The sequence below is a fragment of the Pogona vitticeps genome, chromosome ZW-PAR (genome assembly GCF_051106095.1).
Source record: "Pogona vitticeps strain Pit_001003342236 chromosome ZW-PAR, PviZW2.1, whole genome shotgun sequence".
Lineage (NCBI taxonomy): Eukaryota > Metazoa > Chordata > Lepidosauria > Squamata > Agamidae > Pogona > Pogona vitticeps.
In genome coordinates this window covers 7,307,916-7,320,144 of record NC_135800.1, presented here as the reverse complement: position 1 = coordinate 7,320,144, position 12,229 = coordinate 7,307,916, and the positions used below count along the sequence as shown (strand labels likewise).

Here is a 12,229-nt window from a genome sequence, read left to right as displayed (position 1 = left end):
CCAGAAAGGCAGTCCACTAGACTTTTTGGAGGTGGTGGTGTGTGTGTGTGAGAGAGAGGAAGAGAGTGAGAGAGAGCTGTTGAATTGGGGGGGGGTGTCTCCCCACTCCAAAAGTTGTGACTGGCGCACAGGCGGAGAAGAAGAGGTGGGTGTGAGTGTCAACAATCCGGTCCTTTCTTGCAGCGTGGCGTGGATTTAAAGCACGAAAACCGCCCCCCTGGGAGCAGATTCGTGCTTGGGTTCAGCTTGAGAGCGAGAGAGAAGCGACGTGGCCGTTAAGTATGTCCCCAAACTGCGGACGGCTCGCAAGGCAGGAGGGCAGGCTAGACGGGCCATTGAGCGGCTCCGGATTCTCTCCCGGCCCCCCCGTCTGCTCCACTGGAATTGAACTATATATGACCCAGATGATGGACAGGAGCAAATCCTTGTCATGCGCGGGGCTGGGACACAGCCGATTTGCTGAGCCGAGGCCGTGCGGGGGTTCGCCTCCTGATTGGGCCAGAGGGGGCCCCCGAGTGCTGAAATGTGAAGCCCCCAGAAAGCGCAATTCAGGCGCGCTGGCTGTGTTTGGGTGTCTCGCGTTGCCTTTGCCCCCCCCCCCCCCCGCCCGCCAGATCTCCTCTGTTTTTGTTTTCTGCAGTGGTGGCTGGCTGGGCCCGTCTGAGCCAGAAGACACCTGTCTCTGCGTTCCTCCTTCCCCGGCTGCTGGGAAGACAGGGCGGCTTTCCTAGACCCCCCCCCTCATGGAGACCTGAAAGGTGGGGGGAGGGAGAATCTCCTTCCCCCCTGGGATGAAGGGAAGGGAAAGGGGGTGGCCAGGGGGAGATTTTTTTTTATTTTCGCCTTGGCCGTGACAAACCAGACAGTAGGCGGTTAAGAGTAAATGGGATCAAATGCGCTGGTGTGTGCAATTCATGCTTTGTTACGGAAGGGCAGCATGTTGTCTTGAGTGTGCGTGTGTGTGTGTGCACGTGTGCACTCCATAATTTGTTGGTCAGTTGCTGGAAAGGAATCGGGACAACTCTCGCCAGGAAGTGCTTCATTGGTGCAGATCCATTTCCTGGACCCATAGAGAAAGAACCGTCGTCTTCAAGAGTTACTCTCACTAACCAAGCTGTTCACAGAATAACTATGAGGCCCTTGAACTAGGCCATGGACATGATTGATTGATTGATTGATTGATTATTTAAAACATATTTTTTCCACCTTTCTCCTTAAAAAGAACCCGAGGTGGCTTTACATCATTAAAAGACAACATGTAGAAGCTTTAAAAAAACCAAACAAAAAAACCAAACAGTAGGTATACAAATATTTAAAAAGAATTAAACAAGTGCTACATTAAAAACAGTAACAAAATCAATACTAAAACATGTTTAACACAACAGAGCCCAACCAGGGGGTTGTATCCTGGATCTTTAGTGCTTTGACCAGTCCAAACCCTCCAGCCAAGAAGGATCTCTGGGACGAGGTGGGGTGGGTGGGTCAGGAGGGCCTTGTGAGGAGTCCCATTTCTCCTGCCCCTTTTGTCTCCAGCACTCATTGTGGGGCTGGCTTTCTTTTAATGTCCCTGCCAGCCAGTAAAGTCAGGACCCACCTGCAGTTGCAGAGGCGTAAACAGAGAGGGTTGGGGGGGGGGGTCTGTCTCTTCCATCTCAGCAGCTCTAGATTAGACACAACAGAGGTTCCAGGCTCTATTGCTCATTTCGATGTCTGGGAAGAAAAATCGGCGGTTCTCCCTGAAAATCAAGAGGCAGCTCCGCAGCTCAAGCCAGTTGCATTTGGGAAGGATGCAACTTGCACAGAGACTGGGGGGGCGGGAATCGGGGCGGCGTTGACCTCTGGAGCCTGATCCCTTCCCTTATCTCATGGTGTGGCAGGAGGAAGAATTCAGCCCCCTGGCAAAGTCCACTTTTGTTGCCCCTCCAAGGGGGGGGTCCCTTTGGGGGTCTCCGCTTGGCCCCTGAAGCGGTGACTGGGAAGGAGGCAGAAACAGCCTCCTTTGAGCATTTGAGCCTCCCCGCCCTTCTGCTTGCCCAGAATGCAGCCTGTGGGGCAGGTGTGGGAGCCTCTGGCCCTAGAGCCAAATTCAAAAGGATTTTCCCACTCTGGTTTGGAGCATGGGGGTGAGTTACTTAATACAGGAGGCTGCAAGGATCTCCAGGTAGAGCAAGCCAGGAAGTGCCCACAATGACATCCTGTTTTCCCCTCCTTTTAGCTGGAAGGCAGTCTGGACTTTGGCTCAAGCAAGAGGTGGGCCACATTCAAGCTGGCGCTGGAAGCCCCCGTGCATTGCCCCTGCGTCCTTTGCTTTTTGATAGCACTTGGAATGCATTACGTTAGAAGAAATGGAACAAGGCCTCGCAGGGGGGTTCTCTCTGCTCTACCCTTTTCATATGGGATTCAGCGCATGGTAACAAGAGGGAGGCGCATCGCTTCTGTTACCTGGTCCCCAGACCAGTAAGATCCAGAACTGTGGAAACGAGGTGCAGCCATTGACCTTCTGAGTCCAGCAAGACCCTCCCTGACTCCATTTTGGTGGCCTCCCTCCCTTCACCGGAGGAACGGTGGCGCTCACGGCTTTTTGCCCTCCTTCGGCAGATGCCCCAGCTGTGCTTGGCAATCTCGCCCCCTCGCTCAGAGCCGCAAGCTGCCGTGGCACAGCTTTTAATCCTGCCCGACAGTTGGGGGCTCTTGCAGCAGCTCTCTCTCTCTCTCTCTCTCTCGCAACGCTGGGTCTGGGGGATTTATTTTTTCCAGCTTTCCGGGCCACTGGGAAAGTAGGTCACTGTGCAGCGTTGCCAGTGGTGGCGTTGCTCTTTAGTGGGTGAAAGTTGCTTTCGTTTATATAGGACGCAAAAGGCTACGTCTCGGCCGGGGAGGCCAGCTTGCAGGATTACCAACAGTCCAGCAGATGACATTTAGGTGGCCCGCTTGCCGCTGGTGTTATCTTGCCCTCCTTACAGATGGGGATCCTCTCTGTCCTCAGAGGATCCGTGCCTTTGAGTGGCCCAGGGGACCCATTTTACACCCCCACCCATCCCCTAACACGGGGCACCCTCGAGAAAGACACCCTCTTGAGTTTTCAGCATCACAGATGCGATGCCACCCATGTGGGGCGGGGGACGGGGAAATCCCCCCCCAGGAAGCGCGGCCTGTGGGGACGGACGTTGGAAGCCGACACGAGCACCCCGTCTCCTGGGTCAGCCCTGCCTGCTGCTCCTTTTTAATACCAACCTACCATTCCAAACACACACACACACACACACACCCCGATCTCCTCTGGTTTTGAAAGCCGTTCTCCCTCAAAAGTTTGGTCCAGCAGCAGGACTAAAACCGGATCTCCGGCCGGCACAGTTTTCTTCATTTTTAATCCTTGAGCGGCTGTGAGAGAAGGCCAGGGCTTCCCTCCGGAAGTTTAGTTCCAGGCAAGATTGCATGGGTGTAGCCGGTATTTCCGACGCACAGTGTCCCCGTGCTTTGTGTTACAGCGTCCTGTATGTGCGCGCATGCTGGCCATGCGCAGGTGTGGGGGCGTGCCATTGTCCTCCCTTGTGCAACAGGACTGGGGCAGCGTTGCTCGGCAGCACTGCAGCAGAAAAGTGGGTCATTGCTTCGAAGCGTCGCCCGCCCCACCTACCAGCCCTGGCAGCTGGAGCAAATGGGACTTAAAGGAAAGGAAAGGAAATCCAGAACAGCCTTCCCAAGGCTTAGTAGAAAGAGATGGGCCACTCTGAGGGTCTGCTGGCCCCACGTTATGAGGCCCCTGGCTTTGTAAAAAAAACAACAAACAGCTTTGTTTAGAAGCAAAAAGCAAAATAAAATCTTGGTGTCTACCAGTCCAATCACAGGCCTTCCAATATGTTGACCGCAGTGCCCATAATCCATAGCCACCTGCTCTAGGGCTGGGTTATGGGAGTGGTAATCCAAGACAAGGGTGGAATTGATGAGGAGTCTGTCAAGGGTACGTTGAAAAAGAAAATGACAGAGAGAGAAAAAATGGTGTCCAAAACCCTCTCCTTGTGATTTGCTAGAAGCCTTTGTACCTTCCTTGTGCTGCCACATAAAAAACCCGCAGCCCCTGACTCTCCACCCCTGCAACGCTGGTTCGGTGAGGGTCTCTGAGATAAACTAGAATGATTTGTCGAGACGGTAGAGAGAGAAAGTCACCTTTGAATGCCGCTGCTCATTTCAGGGTCCGTCTCCCCTGCCCCGTGCCATTTGGGTGATGGCCATGCCTGCCTAAAGAACCGCAAGTCCTTTAGAAAACGCCTGAGCCCCACATCCTCGGTGCGGAGCTGCCACCCCCACCCTTACTCAGATCTAGGAACATGGGGCGCATGATGGAAAGCCATGGGGTTGGGCAAGGTGGGGAGGAATGGAGGTCACCCATTGTCACCGGGTTTTGACTCCCCTCTCTTTCCATCGAGCGCCCGGTTTCCATCGTAGTCCAGCCCAGATTCCTGTTTTCATGTCTCTTCCCCCCCCCCCCCCCCGTTTTGTGTGTTGCAATCCTTGTTTTGGGGAGGCAGCCACGGGGCGCAGGTAGAGAGGGCACGTTCTGTGCCGAAGAATTGCCAGCTCCGCTTCTGATTTAATGCTCTGTGACATATTGAGTCTATGTTTCAGCCGTCAGAACTCACAGCTGTGGCCTAATTCTCTCTCTCTCTCTCTCTCTCTCTCTCTCTCCCCCGTGATCTCAACCCCACGCCCTCTTAAGATAGTGCTGCTCTGGGGGCTCAGCAGGGCACTAGGCTAGACTGCCACCGGGAGCCCCTAGGCCATGCCCGCCTCTCGAGAGGTCCCTCCGCTGTGCATCACTGGAGGTTTTGCGCCAGTTTTACAGCTGGTTCTCACAAACACGGAAAAGCTCTTTGTGCCTTTTGAGAAGCAAGGTGTACGGCTTTGGGGAGCCAGTTTCCCTTGGCGACAAAGGGGTCCTCGGTGCCTTTAGTCTGGGGGTGCACTGCCCAACCATCGCTGTAGCCCCTGCAGCCCACAAAATTGTGCTTTCCACCCTCCCTGGAGGCCTTCCTCCTGCACGGACTTGAGTGGGATCCTTTCACAGATAAACTGCTTGATGAACAGTGTGAAATGCCCTGCTGAGGAGGAGGGGGGGCGTCTTCTTCCACTTCTTCTGTGCCTCGTTAAATGTCTTCTGAACAGTGCAATAATTCCCAAAAGGAAACTGAGAAAATGCTGCCGGGTGCGGGTGGGGGGGGGAGTGAATCTATAGACCTTATAAACCTCTGGCTGCCACCAATTCTTGCCCTTTTTTAAAATTTCTTGCAGATTGTTTTAGATGTTCCACTAGTGCAAACCTGGGAGGAACCAGCATCTTTAAGATGTGATTAGTAAAAGCAATTGCCACCTTCCCAAAATATCTAGGAGCATCACGCTTGGCTGTTAAGAAGGCTGTTGTCCTGCCTCCCCCTGTTGTTGCTTTCCTCAAAGGGTCTCTCCTATCCATAGTCCTTCATGTTTCCTGAGGATTTCCCCGGGGCTGTTCCCACACCACGGAAGGATCGATGGATGTGATCTTCTCCAAAGACTCCCCATAACCACCACTGGGGTGTGTGTGAGAGACTGGCTTCATTCCATCAGGGCTGGCTGTTTTTTGCACGGGGGGTTTCTTCTCTGAGAGAGGTTCAACTTGGCAGGTTCAAGAGGATCTTCTTTACCTTAGTCTTGTCTGGATTCTTCACACCTCCCCTGCATGTTGTTTGGGCAGATGGGATGCTGTGTGGGTATGAGAGGCACGTGTGAGGGTAGGACACTGGTTGGGTCGCCAACCAGGTGTGGTTGGCATGGCCTCTGGCAACTTTTCCCCGTGGTCGTCGGTCGCCACCGTCTTCCTCCCTGTTTACTGTTGGAAGGTCAGACTTGCATGTCAATCGTTGCATCGTTCTAAAATGTCATCTGGATGGGATCCTGTCATAGGAGCGGGCCTCGGTTCTTGAGCTGTGAAATGGGAAGGGTACATGCCTGCCTCTTGGGCAGAGTTGCGGGAGGCCCGTGTGCTGCATGCCTGCGCACATGCATACATGCGCCAGTGGGGAGGATCTGAGCAACTGGAAGCATGCATCGAGGTCAAAGGGGGGCATGTCAGAAAGCAATTAGAGCAGGACAAATGGATTCTGCCGACACACCAGAGACTGTGATTCCTGTCGGCAGCCTGTAGGAGAGGTGTTAATGCAAAGTGACAGATCTGGAGCAGAAAAAAAAATATCAGTGTGCGGAGAAAACATGCTAAGGCTGACCAGCGGAGGCTGAGGAATCATGAGTCGGTGTAACATAATTTGATGACCCGGGAGAGGAACACTGGCAGGGAAGAGACCGGGTCTTGGAAAGCGAAGGGTTTGCTTTTGAGAGGTATCTGCTTGAGATTAACCGAGGGGGTGGGGTGTTCTTTGTCCACTGAAAACATGGGAGAGCCCTTGCGCCCCCTTCCTCCTTGCTGGCAGGGCGAGAGTTTCCCAACTCGTTGCTTTCGGAGCTAATGGGATGAACCTAAATTACATTTCAAAGGCAATGTAGAAGCAGGCACAAAATTACTTTGTCCTCAAGCCACATTTCCTAGTTTTTTTTTCAAAAGTTGCTTTTGGAGACCATTTTCTGGATGCATTTTGGTCTGATTTTTCAAATTCTGTATCCCCCCTTACCAATTCTAACTAGGAATGAGTGGGAATGGAACTGTTTTTGTTTGTCTTGCATCTTTTGTTAAGTATTCCCAAGGTGCAATATCAGAATTGGCCGCTAGAGGGAACTGGAGAGTCGCTGTGCATTTTGCTGGCCTTTCACCGCAGTATTGCACTGGGTACCAAACGCTTGAGTGGAATCCTGGCTCCTTGTGGATTCATGTTGCCCGCCCGCCCCCTGGCGCACGGGGCGACCTGTGCACCATCTGGAACGTTCTAGGGAGGAGAATTCTCCCCTGGACCTGTCACCGGATATACTCTTAAGGGGAAGCCCCGGGGAGGGATGACCAATGAAGGTGCGTGGAGGCCCTGTTGATTGTCCGCACAGAGGAAGTTCCCCTGCTTGTTGCCTTTTCTTCTGCTCTGCAGCGTCCCAGCGTGAAGGGGATTATCTGTAGATGAGTCCTGGCGTAATTGGTTCCCTTCTGCTGCTTGGGGGAAAAGCATGCAGGCTTGTCTCCAGCCTTCCTTATGCCTTCCAGGACTTAATCCCAGGTTGCCCGCTGCTGCCCTCTACTGTACGTCAGGGGGAACTGCGAGTCGTGTTTTGGAAAACAGATGAGGGCAGGGTGGGAGGAAGAGCCGTTGGCTTCCCTAACCTGTGGCCTCGAATGGATTCCCGGGCTCCAGGTGGGCCAGCGTTTGCAAAGAGCTGCTCCGCTAGCTAGCCTGAGGTCACACTTGGGCAAGTGATGAAAAGGACAACAGTGGGAACTGGCTCCGTCTTTTCCCGCACATGCCACCGGTGCAGGCCTTGCGTTTTGATCCAGTTGAATGTGGGTGCTGGAATTGGGAATGGATGTAGAAGGGCTTAGGGGGAGGTTGTCGCCGGCTGTGCTGCCTGGAGCATCTTCTAGTATCCTGCATGAAAGCAGGGTTTGATTTTTTGCCCTCATTATCCACATCTGGATGCCCAGGTGCCACAACACGCCTTGTGGACATTAGGAGGGCCATCCCTGTGACCCCTTCTCTCATTTTCTGATAACCTGACCCCTCCCAAAAAAATGGCTCTAAGAGGGTAAAAGTGGAAGGCAGCAGGAAAAGAGGAAGACCCCGATGTGAGACGGACGGACTCCCTAAACGAAGCCACAGGTTTGAGCTTACAAGAGCTGAGCAGGTCCGTTGAGGACAGGAGATTTTGGAGACCCCTCATGTATAGGGTCACCAGTTGTACCTATTAGGGATATTAATTGCTTTTTTTCTGTGTTTTTGGGCCCTCTCCAGCCGGTTTCAGCCTTTTTTTTTTCCTTTAAAAAAAGGGAGTGTTGGTCTGGACTCTTGATTTCTTGATTGGGCCTTTGGGTCCAGGGAAAAAATGGTGAGGGGTTGCAGAGGCCCACTGTTGCTTTAGAGGGAACATGTGTCCATCTTACCGGGTAAAGGCTTAATCCCACACTCATCCCCCCCCCCCCCGGTTGGTTGCCGCAGAAGGCCCATTATTTGTCAGATGCTCTCTCTCCCCCCCCCCCCTTGTTCCTGGAAGCCCCTCCTAATGAGCTTGGATTAGGTCCTTAGGCAGGATTGTGTCTTCAAGATCAGCAAACGGGGCTTCTTCTTTCCTGTGGGGGGGGGGGAATCCTCTGCCTGTGGGGCCTTAGAGACACTTGTGGAAAAGGGAAGGCCGCTCCCCTGTTAGCCCACTTCCTGATGTTGTTTTGTCACATTTCGTTTAATTTCAAAACACACACACACTTAAACAGAAAGAAGGAAGGTTCGCCATCACTATGAGCCCTGTCTAAGTTCAGTCAGAAGCAAGACGAGCAGATGACCAGCCAGCAACCAGGGCTAACTGCATTTTTTTAAAAGAAAAGAACAAGAGGAAAATAAAACAAAACAAAAACCCAGAAAAATGTATTGTGAGACTTCTAAGACGCTAACAAATTGACTTCCGTGTAAACTTTTGTAGACGCCACTTCTTCCCTACGGCGAGGTTTTCGAACCTCTCCATCCGCAGGCAGAAGGGAATCGCCCTTATGCTTGGCATTTCGAAGAATAATGGTGGTTCTTTCTTGCTTTTCAGATGTGATTGCAGCAGCTAAGTTTCTGGTCATTCGTAGAAAGTGCCCCGTTGTTCTCTTTTTGGCCTCGTTGTGGTCCCCTGGCCCTCGCCACAGAGCAGGGTGCGATGAGAGCACAAGCCGGCCCTGGAGCCGTGTCAGCTTCCTCCCCGACCACCATTCAGGAAAGCTCTTTTTAGTTGCAGACCAGCTATAAATGTGTAGTTACACTGCAGAGAGAGAGAGAGAGAGAGAGAGAGAGAGAGATAGGTTTGTCCCTTGTCATTAATTACTATATTTGTCACATTTCTACCCTGCTTTTCTCCAGTTCCCTGAAGGCTTTCTCTTGCTCTTCATAGCAACCCTGTGAAATCAGGACAGATTGGGTGGCTGTGACTGGCCCCAGAGTCATCCCTCCCAGTGAGGGTTTTTTTATTTTTTTTTTAAAAAAATATTTTATAATTTTTTTTGGGGGGGGCAGAGGGAGGACTGGAACCCAGCTCTTCAGGGACCTCATCTTCGTACCATCGCCTCTGCCCCAGGTGGATAAAAACATGTCCCCTAGTTTGCCATCGCCTTGGTGTGTGCAGGCTGCTTTTCAAAGCCCGGCAGCGCCTTTACCCAAGAAGAAGGAAAAAAAGACTATATATTTTGCAGAGTCTTTCTCTCTTGCTACGTAGGGAACGCAAGAGCTCCTTACGAGGAGTGCTTTGAAATCCGGTGTGTAATCCTGGCCTTCCTTCCCGCATCAGGGAAACTCTTGGATCAGGCTGGCTGTCCTCGCTTCCCCCACTCCCCACCTTTGGACCAGCAGAATTACTCTGGGCTTAATCATCTTGCAGCCTCCCTCCTCCTCCTCCTCCCCCCCTCTCGGACACACATAGTTGTGGCTTATTCAGCCCTGAGCTGCTGAGGCCAGGCTTGTAAACGGAGACCCTCAGGGTCCCGATTGGTCGGCCGGGCAAATATTTGCCATCCAATGGCAAGCCCGCCTCTTGATAAATGACCGCCTGAATCCCCCTCCTCTTTTTCTTTTTTTCTTTTTCTTTTTTGCGCATGGGGTCCCGCTGGCCGTGTGGAATGCTTGGGGAGGCGCCCTGTTTTGGCTTAGCCGGAGAAAAGAGGAGGGGAGGGAGGCGCCCGGCACATGATCAGGGCTGGTGATCCGGCGGGCCCTTCACGCTTCTGGACCGCCGGCTGGCTGTCGGTCGGTCGGTCTGATTCCCTGGCTGGCCCCCACAGCCCATCCTCAGCGCCGAAGCCAGGGACCCTGGTTTGACATGTCTCGCCATCCGGCCCGGCCCCCCGGCGCCGGGTTGCTCTCTTGAAGACCAGGCTGGAGCCGAGCCGGAGGCCACCTTTATGGAAGGTAAACCAGAGGGGGTCAGGAAAAGGCCGGCTTTGGGTGCAAGCCGTTTCCCAAGTGGGTGGCCGGGCTCGGCAGGACGGTTGTGGGTTGGTGCCCTCCCTGTGTGTCTTGGGGGGAGGAGGAGGCAAGGAGACTCAGCACTTCCAAGTTGGGGGCCCCCCCGGATGGCTTGGGGAGGGCTGTGGATGCAGAAGCAAAGGCCGGAAGAGCATCTAGAAGGCCGGCTTGCACACAGCTGGGCTTCATGATCTCCTTAGCGGCTCCTTCTCTGGTCTCCTGGCTGGAGAGGATGAATCTGTCCCTTGATGGGGGTGCCTGTGTGCAGATGGACCGGGCTTCCTAGGACCTTTCTGACTACAGTTCCCAGAAGCCCCCAGCCCGCTTCTGCAGAGTTGTTGTCCAGCACAGTTGAAGGAAGCTTGGCCTTCTTGCAAAGAATGGGTGGGATTGCGTCCAGCTTGATTCTCCGCCGGTGAGCGATGGGGGGGGGGACCTGCCGAGCATCACGGGCCCCCCATCCATCCCTCGTCTTCCATGGAGTTCCCTCTGCAAGTTGTGACCTTAGGGCTTGAACTTTTGCATCACATGACCGGCCTGTAAACCGACCTGAGAGAGAGGGAGGGAGGGAGGGGACGGGTGGAGGGGCTGTTGTTGTGTCCACTTTCAGGCAAGGAGGGAGCAAGCAAGCAAGCGTCATCACTGCGCCCAGCGTGGCAAGGGCTACTTACTGGGCAAGCAGGCTGAGCGAGGCCTTTGCCCTCCCGTCGCCCCCCCCCCCGCTCCCTTCATGGCGACTCCCGGGGCCCCCAACGAAGGCGGAGGTGGGGTGTGAGATGGAAACATGGGAAGGTAAGGGCAAGCCATGGTGTGTGTGTGTGTGTGTGTGTGTGTGTGTGTGTGTGTGTGTTGTGCAGTCAAACCGGTTCCAGAATCTGTTTTCCAGTTGTGCCTTTGAAATTGAGCCACCCAGCAGCTTTTTGCCTTTTTTTCACCGTTTTCTGGGGGTGGGATTTTTTTATTTTGTAGAAAACAAAACAAAACTGTGTTTGCGTGTCGTGCTGGTGCGGATTGGACCCTTAGAAAGGGGGGGAAGAGCTTTCCTTGCGCTTTCTGGAGAGTCTTGGACTGTTGTTTTCTTCTTTGTTTTGAAGGGGGGTGGGGGTGGGGTGGGGTTTCCCCAGTGCGCCCAGTTCCAGGAGCGTTTGCAGCTATTTTACAGCCCCCGAGTTTGTAAAAACAACAAAACCCCTCCCGGATGGTCCTCTCTGGAGGGTTAAGGACCCTGAATGGGAGGAGGTGGGGGAAGGGCTGCATTAATTGCTTTTGTTTGGTGCTAGGTCCTTGGTGGGGGCTTCCGGCTTTCCTTGTGACTTCTTCTGGCTTGTCCTTCCCCCCAAAAAAACTTCTTTCCCCCTTTTTTGCTCCCTTACAAATGTCATGCAGAGGCCTTCAGATGGGTGCCCCCCCAGCCCCCCCTTTTTCCTTCTCCCAACAGCTTGCTGGTTTGGGTTTGCATTCAAGCTGGCTCAGAATGGAGGCAGAGGCGCGCGGGGTGTGTGTGTGTGTGTGTGTGTGCGTGTGTGCGCGCGGACGGGCGGACGGACGGGGAACACAGAAACTTTATTGGTCAGTCTGTGCAAGCAGCACCAAATTTCACCAAATGCCCCAAATGAAGACGTAAAGGGGAAAAAAATCACCCCAGTAAACCAAGCTTGTGATGGGAATTAAGCCGAGGAGACCCCAGTGTGGGAAGCAGATGCTCTTCTGTGCGTCCTCCCTTCAGACCCACCTTAGGGTCCCCCTTAAGGGATTTTTCCATGTTCGGGTGAATCCCCCAAAACAAACTTGGCCCGAAGGAGTCCATGCTGAAACAGGCCGGTTTATGTTTCCGAAACGGTCCTGGTTTTGCTCCCTTGCCCACCTCCCCCGATACCCCCAGGCAGCTCAAAGTGGACAGTTAGGTGGGTCTTTCTCCCCCCCTTCCCCCCGAACATCATCATCGCCCCCAGAGATGGGAAGTGCCTGCTTTGGGGACTACAATGCCCAGAATTCCACGGCCAGCCTGGCGACAGAGAGGTTAAAAATAAATGTCAAATAAGACCGGCATCCCTCGGTGTCATCCAGACCTACCTCGTGGGGTGGTGGTAAGGAGCGAGGTGTGGAAGAGG

General features: G+C 53.6%; 1 protein-coding gene across 5 annotated transcripts in view; it reads left to right on the top strand.

The window, feature by feature from the left end:
* NR6A1 (nuclear receptor subfamily 6 group A member 1) overlaps positions 1-12,229 on the top strand; it is a 74,451-nt gene that overhangs the window by 32,732 nt on the left and 29,490 nt on the right. The window contains exon 1 of one of the 5 annotated variants that reach the window (XM_072985217.2): positions 9,620-10,061. The exons of 3 other annotated variants lie outside the window; for them this stretch is intronic. In XM_072985217.2, the coding sequence (XP_072841318.2) occupies positions 10,055-10,061 (7 nt within the window). In that variant the 5' untranslated portion in view covers positions 9,620-10,054. Of the gene's footprint in view, positions 1-9,619; positions 10,062-10,760; positions 10,911-12,229 lie in introns of those variants that run through there. One more of the 5 variants, XM_072985216.2, reaches the window with a different exon arrangement.